Source organism: Carassius gibelio, chromosome B25, assembly GCF_023724105.1.
Source record: "Carassius gibelio isolate Cgi1373 ecotype wild population from Czech Republic chromosome B25, carGib1.2-hapl.c, whole genome shotgun sequence".
NCBI lineage: Eukaryota > Metazoa > Chordata > Actinopteri > Cypriniformes > Cyprinidae > Carassius > Carassius gibelio.
Window position 1 is genome coordinate 20,091,209 of NC_068420.1, and position 13,797 is coordinate 20,105,005.

Sequence of the window (13,797 nt, forward strand, 5' to 3'; positions counted from 1 at the left end):
AATTGCAAAAACCACCAAAAGACAGTCATGTTCACTCAAATGATGGAAAGCTGTCTGAGAGCAGTCATTTTAGTCCTTGAAAGGCAGTATCAACAAAACTTTGCTGATACGTGGATAGTGACGGAGAAACTAAAACAAGAGACAACCTCAGCGAGATCACACAACATGGATGCTGAAGAGCTGATGGGGATGTTTAGTGCATTGAAGAAGAAAGCTCCAAATGCCACCATCTGCTACTTGTCCTATAAAATGCGAGCATGGAAAAACAACACTGTGGACTACTTGGACAGTTTAGACAAGGAAAAACAAGAGCTGGTCATCAGGAAGGCAGTGAGGCTGGGTGTAATACAAAGAAGAAAGAGGAGGAAGAAGCAAGGAGAGCTACAGGAGGATTTGCACAAACGTCAAGCCACAAAAGAAAAAAAGAGAAGCGAACATGAACGGAAACTGTTAGAGAAAATTAAACCTAATTTTTTGAAAATTACATTGTTTATGTTAAATAAAATTAAGTTGGGACAATTTTTACCAAGAGTTGTGTTGTATGTGCTCATTTTAATTAATTAAATTGAACAAATAGCAAAAATCATTTTTTGAGTGTAGTTACTATATTTCACACACTGGTTGGCCAAAAATATAACATTAGTTCTACTGAACACACACTGCAAAAAACACCATCACCCTTTTATCTGCAAAAAACACCCTTAATCTTCAGTCCAGAAAATATTTTTTCATATTTCATGGTGCAATGGCACCAGCGGTATTCTAACGTTCAATGCTCAACTTAGTTTGCAGGCTGCTAAGCTAGCTTTTGCAGTGTAGTTCGACTTTTAGCTGCTGCTTAGTGCTTGATAAAGTTTTCCTACACATTCAGAGTGAACTACGATATAACTAAACATTAAATTACCATACCTCTCAATCGACTGATTCCAGTGCTTTTCAATTCAATTAAATTCAAGTTTATTTGTATAGCGTTTTTTTCAATACAAATCGTTATAAAGCAACTTTACAGAAAATTAAGAAAAGTCGTAGTCAGCCAGACTGTGAACATAATTAAAGCTCCAACATGGAGGAATTTTGTAATAAAATTTCCGAAAATAACTTGCACAGTGTGATATATTTCCTCCAGTTGTGTACTTACAATATCTCTGTAATAACTGGCCGTCCCGGAAAAGAAATGTCGCCTCTCAGTGACGCAATGTCCGCTCTATACTTTTTTTCAGGTGTAGACCATGTGATGTTCCACCACACCGGAATATCACATGGTCAAATGCGGAAGTGGTGGTTATGTTATAGCCGCGCGTATGGTTTGGTTGTCGTTGTTATGGATCACGATTACTCTTTGGCGAGTATTGAAGTGCCAGTAAAACGTAAGCATCCATATTCGGATACACGCAGACTGTGTGACAAACGGAGGAATAAAACCAGGATAAATATCGGCCAGGCGTTTACCAGATGGAGAGAGCTGCGTGAAAATCTTGGACTTGACATAGACTCTGCTCTCGCGAGTGTATTGATAGACAGGTAAGCAAATCAATTATTTATTTTGTTATTGTACAAGTAACGTAATAGTTACAGTAAAGATGATTTTAATAGATTACACCACATGCCTGTACATTCTGTCACTGTAGCATTCTTTTATCAATAACGTTACCTGTGAGAAAATAACATAACGTGGCAAATGGACTGTTTCAGTTTCAATAATAGCGCTTATAAACAAAGTTATATTGCTCTTTGTACTAAGGTAAGGATTTTTATCACGTGTGGTGACCGAGATTATGGCAGTACAATTAAATACAATCGGATATGTGCTGTTAAAAATATATTTAGTCATTACTTGCAAATGTTCGTTCAAATTTACTTTTAGAACGATTGGGTTGAGCATGTTAAACAACATGGCATTATCCATAAACACGTAACACCGCACAACATTAACCCAACAAATCATTTAACAAATAGTAGTGGCTAGTGGTCGTAGCCATTTAGCCTCTTTGTTAGTGTGTCCGCCTCCCATGCCGAAGACCCGGGTTTGAGCCCCACTCGGAGCGAGTGCGAGGAGCATCAGAGAGGACCCAGGAGAGAGGGGTACATATAGTATAACATTTCACAGTCCTTGCAGTTCATTAATTATGATGACATAAAATAATACGATCAGATATACAGGTAATACAAAAACGAATAAATTACCTCATCCGTGATCATGATTCGTTTATTCAATTTAGATACGTCACCTGCTTCATAGCGTCATCAAGCTTCGCCTTTGTTATTGTTGGAAATGCGCCCTCTTGTGGTCAATTACAAAAATCGCATACTGGAGCTTTAACAGCAATTATTATATGATGCAGTCACACTTGTAGCAATATTTGTTAGTTCTGTTATTTTTGTCGGTTTGTTTCACGCAGCAGCAGTAGGTGCTCATCTCATGGGTCGCCTGACCTGCTTGGCCAAACGTCCGCTGAGCAGAAATCATATCTCAAAGTCTCAGTACAACCGTTATTGTGTTAGTTAAAAATGTAAAACTGGTCCTTAATCTTAAAACCTTAAAAAATTGCATGAGAAATTAGCAAGTAAATGAAGCAGCAGTGTTTCTAAATTTATGTAAATTTCTATGCCTGAAATGTTTATGGTATTCTTAATTGATTTATTGTTCATAATTTACAATAATAAAACAATAGACAAGAGTTCCTCTTGTAGACTTAGGTTTTCTGTAGCCTGCTGCTTTTTCCTCATGTTATTCATCTGCAACAGAAAAATGACAGAATGAGTATGACTTTGTTTATCTTATTGGAATGGAAACTATAGGAATCGATAATAATCAGGATAAGATTCGATAAAATTCAATGATACCGAACCTTAGTCATTGTAAAATTATATTTTCTATATTTTTATTATATATGTGTTTGTTAGCAGCTCGAGCTGTTGTGAATCCTGCCCACTTCTTTGCATGGTCAGCACATGCTTCAGTGCTCTGAGAGTGTTTATAGAGCTGTGAGTTTAACACTTCATGACTGAGAGCAGAACAGAACACAATCTTCATCATCACACAAGACACAACAACAACAATGAACAACATCATCATCCTCATCTGGACCATTGGGGTTTTTATTCAAGGTAGGATGTCTACTTTTGGTAATGATAATGATATTGTTTACATCAATTTAATATTTTTATTTTATTTTATTCAGAATCCAGAGGAATCACTGTGACTCAGTCTAAAGTTAAAACTGTCCAGCTCGGTCAAACAGCTACAATAGAGTGTAATACAGATCCAGGAATATACAGCAATGGCTTAGCCTGGTATCAGCAGAAACCTGGAGAAGCTCCTAAACGCCTCATTTATGCCATAAACAGCCTCCAGTCAGGAACTCCATCTAGATTCAGTGGCAGTGGATCAAACTATGGAAAAGATTTCTCTCTGACCATCAGTGGAGTCCAGACTGAAGATACAGGAGATTATTACTGTCAGAGTTTTCACTATCCAAACAGTCAACATGTGTTCACACAGTGATAAAGAGTCGTACAAAAACCTCCGTCAGTCAGAGTCACAGTGACTGCACTGATACAGCTGAGAGACACTGCAGCTTGAGGAGATACAGTTTGTAACAAACAGCAGTTTCATCACAATACAATATAACATTGATTATTGTTTTTTTATGATATGATTTGACATTTGCTTCTATAGCAAATCATGCCACAATAAGATTATGATTTGATTAATACATACAATAATAAAGCCATATATAAGAAGATGACATCACTCAACTAATGTTTCCTTCTGGTATTTTTGAACATCAGAAAACAAATCACCTGAAGACAGACGCTTCATATAATGACTATAACACGACATGTTTCCATGTAGGACTGAAATGAGTTCCTTCTTGTGAAAGAGACATGGGCAGTTTATTTAAAGTACCTGAACATTGATGGAAAAAGAGGCTATTTGTTGATTCTTCTTTTGCTGATAATAATAATAATAATAATAATAATAATAATAATAATAATAAATATGATATGAATGTTATACATGGTACTAGGAGCCAGAGTGATTCAGTATCAGCTGTGAGAGACACAGATACTGAAGGACACACATCAGAATGAATCATTGACTGAGTCTCATCACAGATCAACAGTTGATTCAATCATTCAGAAGGTCAGTACGACTGCTGAGAGTCTCAGTGTGAACAAACCTCATCTCTCCATCAGTCCAACACAACTGACTCATTTCAGAGAATAAAGAGTCAAACAGTCAAACTCATATTTGAGTGATTGTGTTCCTCTCAGAATAGAGCAGCTCCATCAGCAGATGTTCAGCGTCCACACAGGAGCTTCATGATACAGTAAAACTACACAGAGTCAACACACAGAGAACCAACAGTGATCTGTTTCAGTGTTTGAGACTCACAATTTGGCTACACAGTCACATAATTTCCTTCATCTGCAGGTGTTTTCATGATTCACTGAGTGACATTTGATTATAAAATATGAGCTTGAGTTCTGGGGCATCATCTATGAAGATGTACGTTTCTGAATTTCTGAAATGTCCCCAAACAACTTATAAAACCATCAACAAAATTATATATATATATATATATATATATATATATATATATATATATATATATATATATATATATATACATATATATATATATATATATATATATATATATATATATATATATATATATAAATCTTAATTCAATTTAAATTCAAGCATAATGTAAACAAACACATAAACCTGCAGAACAACCACAAATATCTCTTCATGGTTCAGAAGAAGTACACACACAACACTGATCAACACAGACACTAATAACACAGTATCATTACTACTAACAGAAATCTTGTATTTCTGAATAGAATGAGTCAGTGTTTAATATGATCATCATGTTTTAGATGTAAGATATGATTCCTGTCAATCAAACTGAACAGACTGCATTCAATCACTTCTGATATCTGGACGTGATGCTTTCCATTTGACCCACAGAAAGATTTATATTCTTACAAAATTTGTATCAGAATGGATTTTTATGTTTTTATGACATTTTTCATATACCGTATATTTGAATTATCTCTTGACTACAGCAGAAGTGAAACTGGTGTGTTTCAGTCCAGATCATGTAACCAATCAAACAGTGACTCTGGGAGTGTGAGCTGAAAATCTCATTTGCATTGTCAGGGTGGAGTGATTGTGATCCTCTCAGAATAGAGCAGCTCTGTCTCCAGAGACCATGTTCAAACCCCAAGAGCTTTATTTGACTAGATTTACTGCTACTGATCGAGCTTCTGAAAAACACCTGGACAAACACTACATGCATCTTCATCTGTTAGTTGAATGATGTTGTCAGACACAAATGGAGTTTGTTGAGAAGCTTTATTGAATGTTGCAGCAAACACAGCAGATTGAAAGATCAGCCAGTGCTTTGACACTAGAGCTCTCTTTCAGTATTGAGTTGTAAATGACTACAGCTGCAGCACTAGACTCATGTGAATCCTGCCTGACACAGGACACTCAGATACGCTCATCTTCAGGAGAGAGCAGCGCTCACTGGAGAAACATCAGCACTGCGAGCGACTAACAGCGACTCTTGTGGAACGAGGCCTCATGAGGAGCTCCATCATGTGTTACTCTGCAGACGTACTGCTCTCCCGCTTCCCAGCGTGCTTTGCTGAGGGTCAGGACACTACTGCGGCTGTAGAGGCCGTCCTGCTCGCTCTCTGCGCTGGTCACAACCCCCTCGGTGACCTCTGAGCCGTCCAGTGTCCAGCTCACCAGCGCCCCCTGTGGAGAGTAAGAGCTGAGCAGGCAGAGCAGTGCGGCTGAGTCTCCAGAGATCTGCAGAGAAGAGGGCGGCAGCAGAGACACTGAGGGCTTCACTGTGGGACCAGCTGCAGGAGACAAACACAACACATTCACAAACACTGAGAAAACACACTGCAGCTCCAGCACTCTTCTGCCCTGCAGCATTCACATCATTTCAACAGGACTTTCAGCAGCAGACATGAGGAGTGCAGTCAACATCACAAGAATCTCAACATTCATCTTATTCAACATCACTGAATGACATGACTGCTTGAATTCCAGTAGTTTTCTTTATATTCTGAATCAAATCTGTTTCAAAATCAAATACAAAAGCAGAGAGAGAAACTCTTCAACACACTGAGAGTAGCAGCTTTAAAGAGACAAACAGGAAAATATTGTGTTGATAATGAAAGAGGACAATAGCAAAGACTCAATTTTTCAGCTAAAGTCAGTTCATCATTGATTCAGTGATGTCATCGTCGTCCAGCATAGTTCAGTACAGTGTCTGTGCAATCAAGTTGAAAATATTGCCAGAAATTAAGTGTCCCCAACTAAGCAAGCCAATAATCATAATCAAAGAGTTTATTAATCTCATTTACAGTAAGCTTGATTCTGTCTGTGTGTATAGTAGCTATATTTCTCTTTCATTCTCTTGTTGTGTTCTGACTAACACTTTTTTAAGGAAATGTATTTGATGATCTGTGACTCTGATGTGACCTTTGACCTCTTTTATAATGGACGATGTTGTGGAGTTTATCAATAATCATGTTTCTGTTCTTCATATACAGCTCAATCATTATGATTCACACAAACACCTGCAGTTTCAGACAAATGAATCAGTAGTTTTGAACTTTTCAGATTTACATTGTTTCAGTCTAGACTCATTTGACACAATTATGAGTCCTGATGATCTTTATTCAAATGGAAAAAAGACCACATGAAAATATTTCCCATATAGTGATGTCAGCATTAATTAGAGGATAAAACACTGTAGCAGTTACGGGGCAAGCAAGACATGAGACGTGCGGATCCATAGCTTAATAATTTAACAACTACCTTACTAACTATTAATAAGCAGCAAATTAGGAGTTTATTGAAGCAAATTTCTTAGGTAATAGTTATGTTAGTGAGGATAGCAGAGTAAAGTCAACTGTGACATATTATACCCAAAAAAATCTGCATACAGTGGACTACCAGTGAAACTGATCAGCATTTGAGACCAAAAATTATTCAGACACTGTGACCTCACCATGTTTTTTTTTTTTTTTTTGTTTTGTTTTTTTTTATTAATGATTTCTACACCATAGACTGAAAAAAAAGTACCAGTAAATTTAGGCTTGACTGTATAAATAACTACAGGAAGTGTCTGTTTGCTGTTATTACTTGAAAATTTATTTATTGATTTTGTTTTATTTTACAAAGGAACACTGGCTATCATTTGCAAAAACCCTTATTGATCTAATTAATGATCATTTAAAATGAAAATAATCAACAAATCAGTTCAAAATCGATTAATCGGGGCTTCAAGTTGTACACACACACACACACAAAAACAGCAGAGAATAATGCATTTCTGTGAACAAAACACAGCAGAAATGTACACATTTATACACAAACAACTTTCAAACAGCATTTATTGTTTCATCTCATCTGTCAGAATCGAATGCACAGAACAGTGGGATATTATCTTTAATAAATGACTCCTGACTCAGTGCTTTAGAATTGAGTTATAGTTGATCATGAATGTTTAAGTAATAAGTTTAATTAAGATTATAATTGAACATTGAAAAGTAAAAGTGAACACTTCCCAAGAAAGAAAATAAATAAATAAAATCAAGCAATCAGTGAATTATTCAAGACTGAGCAGGGAGCAATAATAATCACTGATAAACCATGATAGAGTGCATTCAAAAATACAATTCACTTGTTTTAAGATCATTGTTACTCTAATATAATTTATTAACCATTTTAACCAATTATTATACCAATATTAACCAATTTTCTACATGTATTTATGTGTGAATTTTTGGAACCACATTTAGCAACTGCAGAAGTGAAACAGGGTCTGTGTAATGCCAGTGTGTCCTGATATTGGGGAAGAGTGTAAGTCAATGGATCTAGATCCTAGTCCTGACCCTGCTGGAGATGATGAAGCTGTTCTCCTGCATTTGAGTCTCAAGCAAGACGAGAAAATACTTCTTTTAACAGAGACGGACACATCATGAGCCTCCCCTCAGTGATTATTTCTGGAACCTGGTTGATCTGCTTTTATTGTATGGCTATATATACAAAAACTACAAAATACAAATGCACTAAATAAAATAATTTAATAAATGGATTTAAATGGACACTTTAAGCACTTAACTAAAATAAGTACTAAATAAGAAAATAAATTACTAGAGAAGACTGACTGTAATCAGCTTGCTTCCATTTAGTGAAAAAAGTCTCCTCTTCACCTGAAATATAAGCTCTTCTGGTTTTCGGTGATGTAAAGACAACGTTTGAGCGTACACACAATATCTGAGCGAGAGCAGAGCCACATCAGAAAAGAACAATGTATATTTAAAAGCAGACGTCCAGTTTTGTGTGAGTGAAGAAAATCCACTTGCGAGTGTAGAGATTTGTGCTCGCGCATTACATGAATCACGTAACATTATGCACTCTTGACATTTGTAATTAAGATCATGCTTCAGAAACAGCCTAAAATTAAGAGAGAAAAAAAGCGTCCCCTGGGCAGCTGCCTACACATGTGAGGATCCGACACTGCTAGATGCAGTTAGACACTTACTACAAACATGGTGTGGGGGGGGGGGGGGGGGCGACACACAGACACACCCACTGGAGCTCTGAGAGTGTTTATAGAGCTGTGAGTTTAACACTTCATGACTGAGAGCAGAACAGAACACAATCTTCATCATCACATAAGACACAACAACAACAATGAACAACATCATCATCCTCATCTGGACTCTCACACTGTTTGCTCAAGGTTTGTGTGATAAAATTTTATAATTAATATTAATTATTTAATATTGTCACATTTGTCTAAATATTAGTACTAAATATTAGTACTAAATATAATCTTTCAGAGTGTAGACGACAGTACACTGTAACTCAGAGTCCATCATTAATAACAGCAGCTCAAGGACAAGAAGTCAGAATAAACTGTAAAACCAGCAGTAGGGTGTGTTGGGGTAATGAGTTACACTGGTACTTACAGAAACCTGGAGAAGCTCCTAAACTCCTCGTACATGATGCAACAAGCCGTTACACTGGAACTCCTTCTAGATTCAGTGGCAGTGGATCTGGCAGTGATTTCACTCTGACCATCAACGGAGTCCAGACTGAAGATACAGGAGAATATCACTGTCAGAGTGCACACTGTCCTAGTAGCCGGGTGTTCACACAGTGATAAAGAGTCGTACAAAAACCTCCGTCAGTCAGAGTCACAGTGACTGCACTGATACAGCTGAGAGACACTGCAGCTGCTGATGAGAGGATCACAAACAACACAATGACTTCAAGTAACACACTGTACACTGCTGACCTCTTCCTAACCCTTAACGCTATCTGTATCACACCTCAATAACTGAAAAAGTGTTGTGCATTAGCACATGCTTTTAATCATTGTGAAACATCTGTTCAAATCGATTTTAGATTTTCACTATCTGCATGATCATATGTATTAAAAGTTTAGTGTAACACCCGGCTGTCACTATTTAATCATAAGTTTGAAAAGAACTAAACAATTGTTGTCAATATAAATATGGGCCTTAGAAGACTAGGAAGTTTAAGGTTCCTAGGGCAGAGGCAAACACACACACTGTTGTAAAAAAAAAACAAAAAAAAAACTTCTGTTTATATATAAATTAAGTAGAGTGAATCAAGGAAAATAAAGAGATCGACATATAAAGTCACCTTATAGTTTCAAAAAAACAAAAAAACTTTACACTTTTGGAGAAAAAAAATGGTTCACCAGGCTTGGTTAGAGAAAAAAAAAAATACTTTTGTTACTTTTGTTAAGTTTATACATTTTGAAGGTAAATTAGTTAAATTAACTCATATGTTTAAGTGACAGGGCCAAAATGCTAAATTTTAAGTAATGTTTAGTCAACATTACTTGATTTTTTTAAGTCAAGGCAACATTAGGGTTTACAGTGTACAAGTCTTTATCAGTGAAAAAAAAGAAGAAAAATCACGCCAACCGTTAAAATGAGTAAATCAGTGTCTTTGATCCTTTTCATGGGTGGCTCGCCATCTGTATTTCTTCCCTTGGGTGGAGTCGACGGTATCATCACAACAAAACCCAATCCAGCACGAGAATCAGTGGTTGAAGGAATACACATCAACCCAATAGCTACAAAAACCCAACCTGCATATACAGGACAGTACAGTGCACTTAATAAAAATCATCCAGTTAACAGGCTTTTCAAAATCTAAATTATTGCCAAACAGGTGCCTTTGCATTTCCTTTCTAAATAGACATCTGCTATAGTCTCTTTCTCACCTCACTCTTGTCAGTCAGCTTGCCTCACTTTCCTTACGTGATAAATAAAATCTGGCTCCTGGCCTGTGGTGCACTGTCGATCGCGCACAGTTCGGCATGCTGCATTGAGCGTTTAGTTTTTAAACATGTCTGTCCTCTAACTGAACTAGGTTAAATGATTTTTGTTACTATTAAAAAATCTAAACGCCGGTGGGGTGCGGTGACGTAACCATTGTTATGGCTTAACACCGGTATAACTAAAAACCCTGTCTATTGCAGCAAGCCTATTCCCTATGACACTCCTGTGCATATTCAATACCATGATATGCCACATTACTTAAAACCCTATCACATGTGTGGAAAAACAAATTACATTTCAAAGTCTAATTATATTTTTCTTATATCTTATTCTTACTGTGTAATGACCTAAAGCCAGGGCTGTCAAACTCAATTCCTGGAGGGCCGCAGCTCTGGGCTGCGTTTCCCAAAAGCATCGTAAGCCTAAGTTGATCGTAAAAACGATCGTACGATTGATCTTAATATTACGGTCTGTTTCCCAAAAGCATCGTAGCTTAAGTAGCACTTGAAAATCTTCGTAGATCTACGAGTGCTCTGGAGTAATCGTACATCCCGAAGTGCATCGTAAGAAGACAGATTTATGAGGACACATGCAGGACAACCGGCAGATTACACTTTTATCTAGATTTAACACACTGCAACGCGAGTAATATAATAATATTTTGATTGTACTTTATTGTACACTTTATTGTACTCGTTTTTTGTTTACATGAATTTATAAATGAAATAAATAAAAAGGGGAAAACAAGATTAAAAAAACACATCTTTGTTTTTCTCTATCTCCTCTAAGAGGACATTAATTTCATCCTTTTGAAAGGTATCTTTTCTTGTTTTTGTTTTTTTTTGTTCAGCCATTTTGTCAGTGTCTCCGCCTGTATGTATGTGCTTTATATAGACTTGATTGTATTGATTGGTAATCCAAAACAGATGCCAATTATTAGGGTTATACGTTCAGAATACGATTCCATATAAGGTTACATTTTAGCACTTCGCGAATGGACAGCGACTCGTAAGTAGCACGTAGAGAGAGTTCTCGCGCGTTCATGTTAAGTGCATTTTTGGGAAACGCTCGTGGAATTGCTGCGAGCGTTCGTAAGTTTGCACGTAGAAAACGCTCTTAAGAGCTAAGATACATCGTTATCGGGAAACCCGGCCCTGCACAGTTTAGCTCAAACTCTAATGAAACACACCTAATTCAGCTAATCAAGGTCTTTAGGATTACTAGAAATCTCCAGTAGATCTCCAGGAGCAGGATTGGCCACTCCCGATGTATATTTTACAGATGTTATAAAATTTTAAGCAGACATTTATGTGCTAATTTGCAATGTGTGATGTCAACACAGATGTTTAGGGTTGTAAAAAACTAACCCAATTTTAGTAGTTCCTTAGTAAAAAATATAATGGGGGAAAAAATATGTTGGTAATTTCTTTAAGTAATATCCCATTATGCTACCCCTCATATTTCTTGTTCATGTGTTAAATACGGCATCTTCGTGATAAAGCACACTGCAAACAATGATGCCCACAATGTAGGGATTGGGCTAGAGGGTGTGGCAGTGCTTCAGGACCTCGAAAGCGTGGCTTTTCAACTTCAATGTTGTTTGGTCTAATTTATGCTCTTAACCTGCAGTACCCAACAAAGTTTCAAGTTCAAGTTTGTTTATTTCTAGAGCACATTTACTTTTTTCTAGAGCACATTTACCCGGTTTTTAGCTGACCAAAGTGCTGTACAGTAATCACAACAAAATACATACTAACCAGCAACGTCACTATCAACAATCCAATATAGTGCATTAAAAGTGAAGTTCAAGTAAATACCCATTAAAAGTAATAACGACAAAATACATAATGTACCAGCAACGTCACTATCAAAAACCAATTAAAGTGCATTAAAAGAGAAGTTCAAGTAAACTACACATTAAAAGCCACTCCAAACAAATATGGTTTTAGCGCTGTTTTAAATTCTGATGAAGTGGAAGACATTTTAAGATGAATAGGAAGATTATTCCATAAAGTGGGGCCCACCACTTCAAAAGCTCTATTTCCCGTCTTTTTCAAGCGGGTTCTAGGAATACAAAGGAGGGATTTGTTTCCTGATCTCAGTTCTCGCTTTGAAGTATATGGGTGGAGTAAATCCGATAAATACGATGGTGCAAGATTATTTAAGGATTTGTAGACTAATAGTAAAATTTTATAGTCTATTCTATATTGGACAGGTAGCCAGTGAAGGGATCTCAAAAGAGGTGTCACATGATAAATTTTTTGCCACCTTTCAAAAAACGTGCTGCTGAAATCTGAACAACTTGTAATCTTGAGATTTGATTCTTGGAGATCCCATAATAAAGAGAGTTGCAATAATCTAGCCTGGATGTTATAACGGCATGAATAGCAACTTCTAGAGAATCATTGGATAAGAAAGATTTAATTTTGGAAAAAGAGCGCAGATGAAAAAAAACTAGAGCCCACTACCGAGGCAATTTGCCTATAAATTTGTAAGTTGTTATCAATTACCACACCTAAATTACGAACCTTTTCTGAGATAGTGAAATTTAAAAGATCAAGGTTAGGTAAATATTTTCTTCTTTGCTCGGTAGGGCAAAAAACAATAGCTTCTGATTTATCAAAAAAAGAAAGTTCAAAAAAAGAAAAATTTTTGAGAGCCATACCTTTACATCATTCAAACATGCTGATAAGTTACTAACAGCATTCTCATTACCGCTGGTCAAAGGTAAAGGCTGGATAAATGTGCATGTCATCAGCGTAACAATGGAAGGCTACATTATGTTTCCTGAAAATGGATCCCAAGGGAAGTAAATATAAAGAAAACAGAGTGGGTGCAAGAACAGATCCCTGTGGTACGCCACAGGATAGCTTGCGTAATGATAAAGTAAAATATTCAATTTTAACAGAAAAAGTTATATTTGTTAAGAAAGATTTAAACCAGTTTAACACTACCCCACTTAAACCCACATAGGACTCCAGTCGGGAGATGAGAATTCCGTGATCGACAGTATCAAAAGCTGAAGACAAGTCCAGCATGATTAAAATGACAGAAGCTCCCGAATCAGTAATCATTAAAATGTCATTTAAGACTCTAATAAGGGCCATTTCAGTACTATGTAATGATTTGAAACCTGATTGAAAGATCTCATATATATGATTTGTGGATAGGAAAGACTGAAGTTGCAGAGAGACAATTTTTTCCATCACCTTAGAAATAAACGGAAGGACAGACATGGAGCGAAAGTTTGCTAAGATAGATGTATCAAGCGTGGGTTTCTTTAGCACTGGAGTCACAGTGGCCCTTTTTAAGCTATCAGGGATAATCCCTGACTGCAAGCATTTATTAAGTAGAGTTACAAGGCCAGGTCCTACAATATCAATTAATAACTTCAGATAACAGGAGTGCATAGTGTCAAGTGGACTTGAAGAG

General features: G+C 36.7%; 1 protein-coding gene and 1 gene segment (V, D, J or C); both read right to left on the bottom strand.

Moving 5' to 3' along the window:
- Positions 1-9,191, bottom strand: part of LOC128013747 (uncharacterized) — a 39,197-nt gene extending 30,006 nt beyond the window's left edge. Inside the window, exon 1 of the mRNA XM_052596943.1 lies at positions 9,019-9,191. Within this exon, the coding sequence (XP_052452903.1) occupies positions 9,019-9,053 (35 nt within the window). The 5' untranslated portion in view covers positions 9,054-9,191. The remainder of the gene's footprint in view (positions 1-9,018) is intronic.
- LOC128013763 (immunoglobulin lambda constant 7-like) overlaps positions 1-13,797 on the bottom strand; it is a 138,750-nt gene that overhangs the window by 89,951 nt on the left and 35,002 nt on the right.